At 35.8% G+C, this 15,222-nt stretch overlaps 2 protein-coding genes across 2 annotated transcripts; both read left to right on the top strand.

Moving 5' to 3' along the window:
- The first annotated feature begins 5,831 nt into the window (after nt 1–5,831).
- LOC149216503 (catalase isozyme 1-like) lies at nt 5,832–7,050 on the top strand. The gene is made up of 3 exons (XM_089389978.1): nt 5,832–6,632; nt 6,746–6,835; nt 7,003–7,050. The coding sequence occupies exons 1-3, from the start codon at nt 5,832–5,834 to the stop codon at nt 7,048–7,050; spliced, it is 939 nt and encodes a 312-aa protein (XP_089246104.1).
- On the top strand, nt 7,041–14,266 carry LOC149216502 (uncharacterized). The gene is made up of 3 exons (XM_089392801.1): nt 7,041–7,322; nt 13,650–13,719; nt 13,902–14,266. The coding sequence occupies exons 1-3, from the start codon at nt 7,079–7,081 to the stop codon at nt 13,909–13,911; spliced, it is 324 nt and encodes a 107-aa protein (XP_089248927.1). The 5' UTR covers nt 7,041–7,078; the 3' UTR covers nt 13,912–14,266.
- Nucleotides 14,267–15,222: the final 956 nt, after the last annotated feature.

Raw genomic sequence — 15,222 nt, 5'->3', positions numbered from 1 at the left:
CAGACAGTAACATTGGAATTTGCAAAGGCTGCAAAAGAAGGATAAGAACACTGGATCTTGAAAGAATCAAAGGCGATAAGGATCAAAACCCTAGATTTTATTAAAGTGGACTAGATCAAGTGAGAAGGATCAAGTGAAGAAACTATATAAAAGTTGAAGGAAAGATGGAAAGAGAGAGATTCAAGGAGATATGTCAAAATATTTTCGTTGTGATGACTGAAGGAACTCTTACTATATGATCTTTCTATTTAATATGTATTGTATTCTGATCTAGTAGTGATCCATACCCTCACTCATAATGAAGTGCCTTTTATGATGTAATGATTAGGTTGATAATGAAAAGGAATTGTGGGAATTATCTATGCATTTGAATTATGTTGGATTTTGCAACCCCTTTAAAAATTTTGAATCTTAACTTAGAATGTTCTTTGTGATTTCTATTATGTTGCGAACTTCTTCTTCTTTAATTATGTTATATCTACAAGTGTGAAACTTATGAGATGATTGTCTATAATGGGTTATTTGTTGCTCTATTAATTGATGCCACATTGTGATCCTTTATCTTATTAAGTCTTTTCACGCCTCGGGTGAGACGCCTCTCTTTTTTACTAAGATAGGTGAAAATGTCGGCAGATTGCTAGACTACGACAGACTATTTTGTTGGCACCCTGTGTCTGAACCCAGGGTCTAGAGTCTGTTTAAATTTTAAGCCAACCAATGATTCCATTGTTAGGACCCTAAGTATTTTGAAGGGATTTGGATCATGGTAACCAAGATCCTTAGATGCGATCTTCAAGATTGGTTGCATGAGCAAATCGGTTGCTTTATTTTCCAACAAGATCAGTTACGCCAAAAGAACCTAAAGTGGGTAGAAGAGGAGGTTTTGTAAGCAGATCCTACCCGCGGACAATATGAAATATTATGGTGTAAGTTCCCTAAGGAACTCCATAACTGGCTACGTCAGCTGCAAATTAAAGGGGGAGCTCGAAATTGGATTAGGTATCCTCATACTTGGACCATTGTTGATTTAACTAAGTTACATAAGCTAGATACGGAGTTGACTAGAATTAGGGGAATTTTGAGGTCTAAAATGGCCCTCCTTAGGAAATTATAAAATAATAGTGGAAATAATAAAATAAGATTAGATTACATCATCAAATTTTAGAGGGAAAACAAAAAAAATAAATTTTTAAACTTGTATTTTTAACTTATCCCCCTATGGAGTTACTCAAATTTCGAGTGGAAATACTCATTGGATGCATAATTTGATTCCTCATCCAAGGAGTACCCATGTTTCATACTTTTGATGGATCTTGCTACACAAAAAATGAGAAATACATGAAAATCGTGATTGCAATCACGTTTTCATATATTTCTCTTTTTTTCGTGTAGCAGGGTCCATCGGAAGTATGGAACATGGGTACTCCCTGGATGAGGAATTCATTTTTTCATCTAACGAGTAATCCCACTTGAAATTTGAGTAAAACCTTAGGGAGCTAAGTTGAAAATACGAGTTGAAAAAGTAGTTTTGTTATTTTTTTTTAACTTTTTGCTTTTTTCTCCAAAACTGGTGAATCATCCCCATGGTTGATATCATCATCTTGAATCCTATTGGTTTTTATAAAGTTTATTTTAGTTGTACATTTTTCCTCGGAGGCCCATTTTAGACCTCAAAATTTCCCTAATGAGTGGTTGATTTTTTGGTACAAGCAACTATAGTGAGCTATATTATTGAATTTGTTACAGAATATCACTTATCTTTCTCCAAAGTTGAAATTGTATTCAAATATGTGTTGCGCAGAAGATTGCTAAAGGAAATCCCTCTCTAGATGAAAGTTTTGATGGTGGAGGAAAACTTATTGTATTTTCAAGAGAAAAATATGACAACTTAAAATTTTAAGTATTGGGGGTAGGATTTAATGGAGCAACGCTGCCTAGTTGCGGAAGATGAAGAGGTTGTTGTGATGGATTCAGATGATTCGCGGAGGGTTTGACATTTAAGGGCACAATGGAGTGCACATATAGTTGATGAATGTGTTGAAGTATTGAAATTCTTTACCTACAACACTATAAGGGAGACCACGCAGTCTGGGCCTTAGAACAACTAATTTTCTGTTGAAATGGTGGTTTCGACTGGTTTAACTAGGTCCAATTACCTTTTCCTTATTGTTATCAGTTTAAGATGTTTCTTTAATTACCAATAGGTAGGGACATCAGATTAATTCTTCTTGCTGATCAAGAAAGAGAATGACCTTTAAGCCAATTAATGGCTCAGCTAAACCACACCTAGAGTTATCCTATGTCAAGTTAAGCGTTATTCTAGCCTAGATGTATTATACTAACCTATACGTTACTATATCAACTTAACACTAATTATTAGTCCTAATATCACTATATTGAATATCTCATAATGTTATCCTAATATTAGTGATATGTTAGTCATTAATATAAGTTAATATAAATTCTCTATATTAGTGATCATTAATATGTATATATATCTAATTATGTTATTATTAGAATATATTTCTACTTATTATCTTAATACTAATGTTATATTAGATGCTAATATGTTAGTATATGTTCTTATGTTATGCCTATATACTTAGTATTACTTAATATATATTTAACTATGAATTAATACTTTACTATTATATAATCCTATGATGAAACATTAACCAACTATTAATTAATATTCTAAATATAACACATAAACTGTAACTATAATGCTAATTCCATTACTACACCATAATAATACAATAATACTATATATATTATTATAATAGAAAAAGTAAGTCCTAAGATAAAGTTAATATAATACTAAAGTTAAATCTGGTTATTATTATTATTATTATTATCTACTTAACTAGTCTAGTTAAATTAAGCTTGTAGATTAATAATAAAGTCAATCCTTAATTCTGTTAAATTAGCTACAAAAATAAAATAAACTAATTAAATATTATAAAGAAAATTAAACTTTACGAAGAGTGTGGGTTACATTATATAAAAATAAAATAAAATTAATATACAATAAATTTACATTTCCTTTTATTGATTTATTAATGATAAAAATTAAATTATAGATCAATATAAAGGTTTGATTAAATTAAAGGCTTAATCGAAACCACAGTAAATGAGTTTAGCTCGTTAAGAGAGGACTGATTCAAAACTAAAATGCAGACTCAAAAATATTCTATAATGCAAAGAAAGCAAAACCTATCTTGAATTGGAATAGAATCATCTTTTTCCAATCCAAGAGCAAATTAATTAAATCATGGGGAAAAGACTGCTATTATGAATGAATCTAGAATTAGAAATAAATTTGCAGAATCCAAAATAGTTTATAATTTGCAATTTATTAAAATATTCATATGCATATCCAATTTACTTCAATACATAATTATTAAAGTAAAATTAGAAAGGCTTATTTGGATTCTATTAAAGAGTTGAATTCATTATGTGATTTTCAATAATCAAAAGAAATAACTCATTTAATTAATGAAAGTGAAAAGTAAAATAAGTCTGTAAATGAACACTAAAGAGTAATGTTCATAACATCTCCATTTTGATGGAGTCAACTTGACCTTAATTCCCTCTTGAGCTGCAGAGCTTTAGTAGAAATATTGTAAGTGTATAATATCACAAAAACAATACACTAAGAAAATAAATCAAGATCAGTTAAATAAACTTTGATAGCAATATATACATTTGTATCCGGCACAATAATAAACTGAAATCAAAAATTTTAAAAAGCAATACCAAAGCTTCATTAAAAATGCAGTGCTTTGAGAAACATCTCATCCTTTGAGGAGATTAAAAAGCAATACCAAAGCTTCATTAAAAATGCAGTCCTTTGAGAAACATCTCATCCTTTGAGGAGATCATTTACAATAGTGTGAGAAAACTTTCCTCTTAGAGCCAAATTTCTCTTTCTTTCTAGGAGGTGACCCGAAATCCTCATTAAATTATGTTGAAAAATCATATCGGATCGAGACGTTATCGGAATATCGGAGGTTGGTATTATCACAATTTCTTTTAAGTGTGCTCATAAATGAAACCTCTGATATGTACTAGCCCTGATGTAATTTTATAAATGGGAGCCACACATTATCGGAATATCAGAGGTTGGTCTTTATCGCAAGTCTTTTAGTGTTAACCCGATTGAATTTATAAATGGGCATGGAGGATGATTGATGGGATATGTGTGATGCAATATGGCACCATCAATTAATAATTATGTTTATTATTTTGTTTGTTAGTTTATTTTGTTTTTTAGATATTTTGTTTTTTAGATATTTACATGTTTCACAATTCAGAAAGAATATATATTTGGAAAAAACGTTTTACTATGTTAATTTTACTATGGTGAACTATATTAATAATTACAATTTGGATATTTAAATGATTATATATCTTCATAAATAATGTTCTTTGAAATTGTAATAATATTTATATTTTATATATTAAATATAATATGGTGATCATTATATGTTTATTTATATTACATTATTTTTTTTATTTGCAGTTTTCTTTTTTGTTTGGTTAATAGGTTTTATTTTTTTTTTTTTTTTTTTTTTTTAGGCCGATAGGTCTTCCTATTGAAACAGACTTTCGTCGTCCCTTTCTTTCTCATGCTGACACGTTGCATCGGGAACAGAGTGAGTATAACTGCAAAGTTCTGTAATCTCACGCCGACACGTGGCATCGGGAAAAGAGCGGGGATAACCAAAGAGTTCTGCAAGCGAGCTGCGTCGTGTATTCATGGATATTGATGAAGACGGTTCTGCTGCTAAATTCGTGCCGTTTTCTTAGGAGCCGCTTCATTCCTCAGGTATTCCACCAGGCGGCCGATGCCCCATTCCCTCACCTCCCCAAACGCGTTCATCGCTGAAGGTCTCAGGGCTTCGCTAATCAAATTCCTGCGAAGACTCCGCCACAGAGGCCCGTATGCGGCCGAACTGATGCTGTGTCGGTTGCTGCTGAAGATTTTCTGCATCCCGCCAAAGGGTGGGCGGTTAGAGAAGATGGAGCCCTTATGTGCCGTGTTTTGCAGGTATTGAGCTCACCTTATCTCAAAGGCATTCCCTCCAGCCAGAAGGTAATTCAAATCTTTTTCCCGTCTTGCTTTCTGCAGTAGCTACAATTTTGGTCTTCTAATACTCGTTTTATGAAGCCTTCCTGTAGTTGGGAGTGCCATTTACAGAATAAAGCACAGGTAAGGGGAACCCTGGTATCTAGGTAGTACCTGCTAACCTCTACAGAGGCCTTGTATCCGTCTTTAGACCTGCTTGGTAAAAGGTGCCTCCATAAAAAAAGTGTTCAACATCTTCTGGATTGATGCAAGCGTTTCGGAACTGATCCGCGACGCTCACCGCTCCCCCTTTCCGAGCCGCTTCATTCCTCAGGTATTCCACCAGGCGGCCGATGCCCCATTCCCTCACCTCCCCAAACGCGTTCATCGCTGAAGGTCTCAGGGCTTCGCTAATCAAATTCCTGCGAAGACTCCGCCACAAAGGCCCGTATGCGGCCGAACTGACGCTGTGTCGGTTGCTGCTGAAGATTTTCTGCATCCCGCCAAAGGGTGGGCGGTCAGAGAAGATGGAGCCCTTCTGTGCCGTGTTTTGCAGGTATTGAGCTCACCTTATCTCAAAGGCATTCCCTCCAGCCAGAAGGTAATTCAAATCTTTTTCTCGTCTTGCTTTCTGCAGTAGCTACAATGTTGGTCTTCTAATACTCGTTTTATGAAGCGGCCAAATATTTGACTATTTTTGAAAGTTCTTTCAAAGGATTATTCTGTAATTGATGCTACCCCATTTTTTTTTCCCATATAGCTCATGGGGTTTTCATTTCTCTTGCAGGGGAACTTCGATCTTGTTGGAAATAATTTTCTTGTATTCTTTGTTCGCGATGGTATGAAGTTTCCAGACATGGTTCATGCATTGAAACCAAATCCCAAAAGTCACATTCAAGAAGACTGGAGGATTCGAGATTTCTTCTCTCACCACCCAGAGAGTTTGCATATGTTCACCTTTCTCTTTGATGATCTTGGAATCCCTTTAAACTACAGGCATATGGATGGGTCTGGCGTCCACACCTTTACCCTTGTTAATAAGGCTGGCAGGCAAACCTATGTGAAGTTTCATTGGAGGCCTACTTGTGGAGTTAAGTGTCTATTGGATGATGAAGCAGTTGTAGTAGGTGGGACAAACCACAGTCATGCAACCAAGGATCTCTATGATTCTATAGCAGCAAGCAACTATCCTGAATGGAAACTTTTTATCCAGACAATGGATCCTCGGGATGAGGATAAATATGACTTTGATCCTTTAGATGTTACGAAAAATTGGCCCGAGGATATCTTTCCTCTTCAACCTGTAGGACGCATGGTCTTGAACAAGAATATTGACAATTTCTTTGCTGAAAACGAGCAGCTTGCATTTGCTCCTGCTCTTGTTGTTCCTGGTGTCTATTACACTGAAGATAAGCTACTCCAAACAAGGATATTCTCATACTCAGATACACAAAGGCATCGACTTGGACCCAACTATTTGATGCTGCCAGCCAATGCACCCAAGTGTGCACATCACAATAATCATCATGAGGGATTCATGAACTTCATGCACAGGGATGAAGAGGTTGGTAAATAATTTTATTCTTTTTCTTTTTCAATACCTCTCGTATTACTTGGACATCGAGTCAATGTTCATGGAGAGATTTGATTTTTACAAAACAATTGCTGGAATTACAGGTCAACTACTTTCCATCAAGGTTCGATCCAGTTCGTCATGCTGAGAGATTTCCCATTCCTTCCCATACCCATACTGGCAAGCCGGAGAAGGTAAGATCTCACCACTTCTCCAGAATTTGGTGATAGATCTGTGATTTTTAAATACACATGACAGTGGTTGCACTTTCACGACGTGGTACTGTTGGAGATGGAGGAAGAGAGGAAGCATTGGGTTTATGAACGACGCTGTTCATGTGCGTATTTCCTCTATTTTTCAGATGTCAGTTCGAAATGGCGTGAAGTTGTCAGAGCTCGATCTCCTCTAACCCTTATCAGGATTAGCTCCTCAAGAAGATGATCGATGTTCTTCTTTTATTTGGTACTCTTGTCTTATTTATGGTAAGACACCGCTTGTTGATCCGGACGGGAGGAAGCGAACGTGTTATTGTCGTCCGGACCTCGGTGGTTTATGATCGCTTTGGCTGTTCAAAACCTCCGGGTTCAGGACAACAAGAATACCTTCGCCTTTGGTTACGCGGATTTGGGAAAACTCGACTCTCAAACACAAGAAGCTATTGCAACAGCCTCTGTTCATCTGGTATTTTCTAACCCCATTTCCTTAATAGCTCTAGATCCTTATCAATCCAGATCTGTTAAGAAATGATCGATACTAGCATGGAGCCTTATTATCCCAGATCTATTGTGTACTAAGAGGTGTCTATTTTTCTTGGCACTCCTTGCGGTTTGCTTTGTTTGATCCTGCTAAGGCTTAAAAAAATAAGAGTTTAACACAGGTATATCTAAATTTGAAATAAGCTATGTTAGCATGTAAGTCCAAAGATAATGTGGGTCAAACTCGACTCTCAAACACAAGAAGCTATTGCAACAGCCTCTGTTCATCTGGTATTTTCTAACCCCATATTTCCTTAATAGCTCTAGATCCTTATCAATCCAGATCTGTTAAGAAATGATCGATACTAGCATGGAGCCTTATTATCCCAGATCTATTGTGTACTAAGAGGTGTCTATTTTTCTTGGCACTCCTTGCGGTTTGCTTTGTTTGATCCTGCTAAGGCTTAAAAAAAATAAGAGTTTAACACAGGTATATCTAAATTTGAAATAAGCTATGTTAGCATGTAAGTCCAAAGATAATGTGGGTCTATTCTAAACTGGTTGTTTTAATAGTTTATTTACTATTTTAAATAGTTTTAATAGCTATGCAAAACTAGTTGTTCTCTATATGGAGTAATACAAAGACAAAAACACGTACTCAGGGATCTTCTCCATCCCAGGGTATGGAACAACTCTTCTTTATGCAGAAGGCATTGCTCAGGGTTTTAGTTAAAGATCTAATTCCAAATATAAAAGTTTTGTAATGTGTAGAAAAAAGGCATTGAGCCATTGGATCTGAACACACACAATTACAGGTGGTTTGAGCGGAAAACTAGAAGATTTTGGAAATACAATAAAATTGCCGCAACAGCACGGCAGGGAAGCCAAGGTTGTGAGTATTGCGTATTTTGGTGGGAATGAGGGATAACCCTTAAAATATCTTTTCAACTGCAAGAGATCAGGTTACTATCAAAATGTTTTTTGTGTTTAACCTTAAGAGAATATGCAGCTAAGAACATTTTAATATTATTAAATGACAAATTTTACAAGGATTTGACTGGAATGCATCGGTGAATGAATAGCCTTGAAGAAGGCATGGCGATGTTCAGAGGTCATCAAATCAGACTTTCAGAAGTTTAGATGATGTGGATCATGTTGAGCTGCTGCGTGCATTGACTTCACAGTGAGGGATATCCTTGTTTCTGGTAGCTCGATTTTAGTTAAATGTTGCTATACGGATATACTTCCTATCTCAGGAACCAAAACTTTCCATTTATGAGCTAACTGGTATCAATAACGAACATTCTGAAGAACTTTTTTTGGTTGCACGCCTTCCGCCAGACTCTTTCTGTAGTGATTTGAAGTCTGTAGTGATTTGAAGAAGTCACTAAATGTTTTTACATACCAGCTATGGGTTTTTCCCCAGTATCTCCGAGTACTTGAAGCGCTATAGTTTTTTCATGCTAATGATGGGTTGTCCCGGGTATCTCCGAGTACTTGAACTGCTATTTTAAATAATAAATGATTTGGGCTACTGGAAAAACCAATCGCTGCAAAAGATAGAACCCTTCCCACCAACATATAAAGCATAATAAAATTATGAATGGCCGTATTTATGAAGAGAGGAAAGAATGTGTAATGTTTAGTGTGGTGGAAGTCATGGATACTCTTGGAGGGAATCTATATTCAAGCCCATGAAAGACATGTTTAGATGATATTGCTCAGAAATGTAATCTGAAAAATATCGATGTGAAAAATAACTTGTAAAATGGGGAGAAATATATATTCTTCACTCTTGGATTTCCTTCTCTTCCTCGATGGGATGGATGTTTACGGGCATGTTGCTTGCGAAGGCTAAGTGTAAGGAGCTTGTTATATGTAGCCGGGAGAAGGGGTACATGAAAAGGCATCCATGTGATGAGAATTTTGACAATGACTTTTTGCTCTCTGTCATTTTGCTGGTATGCTTCAGCCTTAGCTTTGGATAGATGTCTTTTTTCACGATTTCATTTTGTTTCATAGTTTGAACAGATTGTACAGTACGGTTAGACACTTGTGATGTAGCTCAGAAATCTATTATTAAAACAGTTTATGTCAAGCATGTCGACATGCTCTTTTCTATTACGGGATGGCCATAAATAGGGGATATAACAGAATATGCCCTTCAGTCTTTTGAGATTTTGAGATGAATATGGTGGGAACTTTATGGCAATTTGAAATCTCAATTGTTTTTTTTCGATAATATAATTTTGCAGCTTCAATTTGCTCAAAAAGATATTATTAGGATCGATGTATATTTTTAGACATTGCCTGTTTCTGCATAGGAGAAGACAAGGATAAGGTCATAAAAATATTTGATGGATGTGACTGAAGAAAGGTCATCATAAGGTCATAAAAATATTTGATGGATGTGACTGTGAAGGAAGGTCATCATAAGGTCATAAAAATATTTGATGGATGTGACTGTGAAGGGTGTCACAGCAAGTGTCTTACGCAGGTCAAGACTAAAAGCGCTGTAGCAGCTGTAGGATTGCATCCGAGTATGGGCAAAGTTTTGGAAAAAAAACCTTGGTGGCGTGTGTGGCCCAAACTGACAACTTTTGGATATGTATTCCACCATTCATTTGTAAATGTGTGACAGTGAAGCATGATTTCAAGTAGGAAATATGATGCTCATCACAACCTAACAACTATAATGATATGAATAAAATTGCATTGCTAGCTATCTGTATTTATTTTTGAATTTTCCGTTCATGTGAAATAGCCTATGTTTTCTTTATTTTTCTTGCAAGTAACTGTTCATCTTGATATTTTCCTATTATATGCTCCTTTTTACAGTGTAATATTTTTACAGCCTGTCTACCTGATATTTATTTCTGTTGGTCCAATGGAACAAAAATAAGGTTCTTTTCATTTTCCCATCTTGTTAAAATGTTACTGTTTTCAATATTTGCAGCTTTTGCTGTTATAAAATTTTCTACAAATTTCTAATTTTCAAATATCTGTATAAACTTTTTATCTGTCTATCATAGAAGTTTTCTGTTATAAGGCCAACTGTATATCATAAAATTTTCATTATATGCTAAAAGTTGATGATCACAGTAAACTGGCCATTGAGGGTTCACCTTGTGATGTTATCAATCTAACATGTTAAAAAAGAATTAAATTAAGGTTGAATTTGCGATTATGTAATAATGATATGGATTAAGTGGCAGGTGTGCAAGAGCAGTTACAGTAATAGAAACTGTATGACAGATTATATCATTATACCAACGTAGTAGGTGCTTAAATTTCATTATAAATGTCCATGAGAACAAGGACATCTTTGGCTAGGTCTGTCTTAGAGTTACCCTTGCTAAACCTATAATATTCTCACTACCAAGTTTGAGATATTTGTCTGTAAATATACTCAAGTTGTTGGTAATTTTCCCTTTCATCGAAGAAAGCTACAGTATAGCTTCTGCTTTGTAAACTTTATGCAACTTTTTAGAACTGCTCAGTTAGAGTCAAATCAGGGTATTAAAATCCATTACTGTGAAGCTTGAAGATTCCAGTCTTGTCACTGAAGGAACCTCAGGAAGTAATGGTCAATTGGAATGGATATTCTTGCTGTTTTTTTTGTCTCTACTGCAGGCCAAAACAAAAATATGTTAAGGCCTATAAATTTTGGTGCCATGATAAGTGCATATTGCAAAAATTCACATCTCTCTGACGTTGGAAATGGACATCATATCTGGTCAAGGCAGTACTTATATGATAGGTATTCCATCCATAATATGAACCTTGTTGGAGATGGAATTCCCTCTGGCAAATATCATTGAATCTAAATCAGCATAGATTAGAAGAGCACTGTGTACATTATCTGTATCTTCATATAGATACAAAGGATTGCATTTGCACCATTTTCAAATTGTTTTATATTTTAGACCCGGTGCCATCTGAGAAATGGACCAAGCTGAGTATCATGATGTATATTTTGTATAACTACCACTCATTTGGTGTGGGACTGGCTCTCTTTCCCAAGGGTAATAATCAAATTATAAATCTCTCCTTCCAGAAAGTTTAAAGACCTGGTTGCCCTTGTGTTGCACACAGATAGGGCACTCCTCAGACAATTTAATTACCTGCACCAGCAGAATTCACAGAAATGGCAACCTGAATCAATTATATATGTTAAAATATATTGATTTAATAATGCAAATGAGTGCTTTGTTTATCTCACCTTTGGCACACATTTCAAACAAAAGAAGTGGCTACACGCTAATTGCTTCGACTCCACAACGGCATCTGCACATAGACTTATAGGTAGAAGTTTCGGATTTTGTTGTCTGTTGTTAGAATACAGATAAATCATTGAAATAACAATGTCAAAAAAATGAATATTCTAAGTACCCAGGCATATAGAACAAGTAAGTTCCTTATCAATAACAGATGTTGATGATGCTTGTGTTAAAGCTTTGGAAATAGTGGGCATGTTCCCCACTGTTTTCTCTGAAGTATTTAATATTGTTTTAATACAATTGGATCCATTAAGATTTGAAAATGGACTCTCTGAAAGGTTATGTCCATAGCTGTTGCAAGGAAAGAAACTCACTGATCATTACCTTTTTATAATAATCACCCAAACAAAACAAAGTAGCTTCTATTCAACTACTTCCAGGAACCCATTATTGACAGCTTGTTTTCTAAGTAAAATCTTTGTCATGTTCTTTATTTTACAGAACTGCAAACTGTGGATGATGGTCTCTACCTTTCTTGATCGTCATTATCCTGCTTAGGCTTATCTTCGTTATTCTCCGGTACCTCAAGCAGCTACCCAAACTGATCGGTTGAAGGAAAATTGTTGAGATCTGCATAAGAGGATGAATGAAATTACTTAAATGCAAAGTGATAGTCTCTAGAGAACATGTCTTGAATAAGTGGGTATCCTAGGTTTACCTTCTGATGCCTTGGATTCTATTTCAGACTGTGGGAATCCATTAGTGAATCTATTCTCGAGGGGGTGAGAAACAACAATAGGTAGTGATATTGTAGGTACATTTGGGTAAATATCCATTTCTTTCTTTACACCAACTCTTTCCTTAGGAAAATAAATGTCATTTATAATCAAGGCTTCATAAAACTAGCTACTATCATATCTCAGGTATCTGGCTCCAGAATATTTCATGTATGGCCAGGTTAATAAGAAGATGGACGTGTATCCTTTGGAGTAGTTCTTCTAGAGCTAATAACTGGAAGAAAACCTACACACAGCCAGCGACCCGTTTCCCACAGTCAAATTTGACCCACTAGCAATCCAATTCAAACAACATACACAGAGTGAGTGAGAGCAGTTCAGTTGAGTTGGGGGTTTCCCGGTCTCTAAGAAGCTCGAACCCTTGACCCAATATCTGGAGAAAACCACAAAGACACCACAACACACAGACCAACCTCTTCTTCGCCATGGGGGGCAACGTCCCATGTCAATCTGGCGTGTTTCCTGGCTTTCCACCGCTTGATTCCTGTGAATTCGGCTTCGCAATGCACACATAGTCCATTGACCGCCTTCAGCACTCTGGCTCTTTCCAACTGTAGAGAGATATGACGAAACCAGTGCACCTGACCTTTATATTCTAACGCAAAAGCATAGAAAGATAGTAATGGATTCATTCTCATCGGTATGGACGCTCACTGTTTCTAATGGAGAGAGGGGAAGCAAAGGAAGAAAAAAGCCGACCAATAGTACCCACTTCTAAGCTAGCTTCGGATTACCTAGCTATACCGGGTGCATTTATGTTATTTTTCTCTTGCTCTTATAAAAACAACATCAGTGGTTTCAGTGTCCTGCCTTGTAGTTGTTATATATGTCATGGCAAGCTATCTTGTTATAGTAGAATACCTGATATGCTTGATATGATAAAAGTCAAACAGTTGACTTTGTTCATGTCTATCAAAAATCAGTTGACTTTGCTTAATGATCAGTTAGCTTTGCTCATGTATATCAGAATTCTCGAATAGTCATATCCCTGTATTGAGATTTTATTCACATGATCAATAATCCCCTTCTTATCCACCTATGGCTTTACATGCAATACCGTCCTAAAGCGTTATCCTGTAGGTACACTTCAGTAAGTTTCATATGTGGCCTGTTTTGTGCCCTGGCTCACAACCTCTTGTTTCCAGTCTACATATACTATTACACAATACTAGATATACTTGCACTGATATGCCCATTGATGGTACCTTCTTCAGCAATTTGTGGTCACAGCTTGTAGCAGCTTTAATTTTATTTCAAATGTCTTGCCATTCTAACATGCTTGTTTTTCCTTTGCAGATTTTCTTGTCCAGTGTGCTCCAAATCTGTCTGTGATATGTCTAAATTGTGGGAGAAACTTGACCGAGAGGTAGATATTTTCGACAAGATGAACATCTTGAAGTCAACTTGCAATGGGTTGTATAAAGAGTAGCTTATTAGATGTGTTTTTGCTAATTTTGATTTCTCATATTTGAAATTTTCTTTCGTCCAATGGCAATTGATTTTTTAAGTTTCTTGAGTGGATTCTGATATTTTTTTTTTGTCATGTAGGTTGCTTTGACTCCAATGCCTCAAGCTTATAAGAACAAAATGGTAAGTTGTCTGATGGTAGCGTGAGAGAAAATACCTCACCACTTTCTCGTCGGTCATTTGAGCAGGTTTGGATCTTATGCAATGACTGTGGAGTAACTTCTAAAGTAAATTTTCACATTGTTGCACACAAGTGTCAAAGTTGCAACTCTTATAACACCTGGCAGACCAGGGGAGGTCCTTCTGCAAGTTCATGTGGATCTCATCTTTGATATTCTCAAATGTTCAGATTCGTGTATCCCACTTTACCACTTGTAACGTTGCCTTAGCACTGCCTATGTAGCATGAAAAACAGCGGTACTGCAAATTGCTATGCAGTGGCATTACTGTAAGAATTCATTGTAACTGTTGAGTTTTCCACAAACGAAAAATTCAATAATTCCAATTTAATAATCCTATCGGCCTCTCTTTGTACCTTTTGGGACAATTGCTAGTGTACATATATTTACAATATCAAATAAGCATATAAAATAATGTTAAAGCAATTTATATATTATATTTTCTACTATTTACAATATTTAATGATTTACCCTTATTTGATGCAGTTATGTGCCAAGTGAAGTGGGGAGGAAAAACAACCAATGCAACCAATTGTGAAACATGAGGAAATGTGAAAACCAAGGATCGTCACAATCAAGCAATTTAAATAACAATCTCAATGACCATAGTGAAAGATTTACCCAACACATTATCAAATTTTGAATTATCGAAAGCCCCAATACCAAGCAATAAAGATTAGGGAAATCACCAACCACCAAAATGCTAGATGTAAGGTGATGTAGCAACCGGAGGTAGCCACATCGTCTTCTCGTGACCAATATGAAAATTCTTTCTTGAACGCAAAAGGTAGCGAAGATTTGCCAAAAATCCAGAAGTGTCAACCATAATGTTCAAAATAAAGAATGTGCAAAAATATGATTAGAACCATTCATGATCGAAAAACCCATAGGCAAGTGTTAAGGATCATAGAATTCAAAATTCACCAACATGCCAGTAAGAGAGGGGTTGAAAAAATGAAGGGTCCCCATTATTTTTTCGAAAAAGTTATGGGGGGGGGGGGGGGGGGGGGGGGGGTGGGTGGAGTTGTTGGCCAACAAAAATGGTGATTCACTAGGAAGAACCAATTATCTCTGAAAAAACTGATGATAAAATTGAAAGGAATAGAAGCTAAATTAAATCAAATTGCTAGGATTCAGACTTTCCTTCGAAACTCTTAAGCGGAATCAGAATACTATCATTTTGTTTATCTCGTAAATATTGATCATAAGAGTGATAATTGACA

Source organism: Pinus tabuliformis, chromosome 1_1, assembly GCF_031772625.1.
Source record: "Pinus tabuliformis cultivar Carrire ecotype Pingquan chromosome 1_1, CPIR1, whole genome shotgun sequence".
NCBI classification, from domain to species: Eukaryota; Viridiplantae; Streptophyta; class Pinopsida; order Pinales; family Pinaceae; genus Pinus; species Pinus tabuliformis.
This window is presented reverse-complemented; position numbering and strand designations above follow the sequence as displayed.

Bases quoted from the DNA above. Each gene is read 5' to 3' on its own strand.
- LOC149216502 (XM_089392801.1), top strand. From the start codon at position 7,079: ATGATCGATGTTCTTCTTTTATTTGGTACTCTTGTCTTATTTATGGTA. The intron at 7,323-13,649 runs GTATTTTCTAAC...TTTCCTTTGCAG, and splicing joins CAACAGCCTCTGTTCATCTG to ATTTTCTTGTCCAGTGTGCT.
- LOC149216503 (XM_089389978.1), top strand. From the start codon at position 5,832: ATGGGGTTTTCATTTCTCTTGCAGGGGAACTTCGATCTTGTTGGAAAT. The intron at 6,633-6,745 runs GTTGGTAAATAA...CTGGAATTACAG, and splicing joins TCATGCACAGGGATGAAGAG to GTCAACTACTTTCCATCAAG. The intron at 6,836-7,002 runs GTAAGATCTCAC...TCTATTTTTCAG, and splicing joins ATACTGGCAAGCCGGAGAAG to ATGTCAGTTCGAAATGGCGT.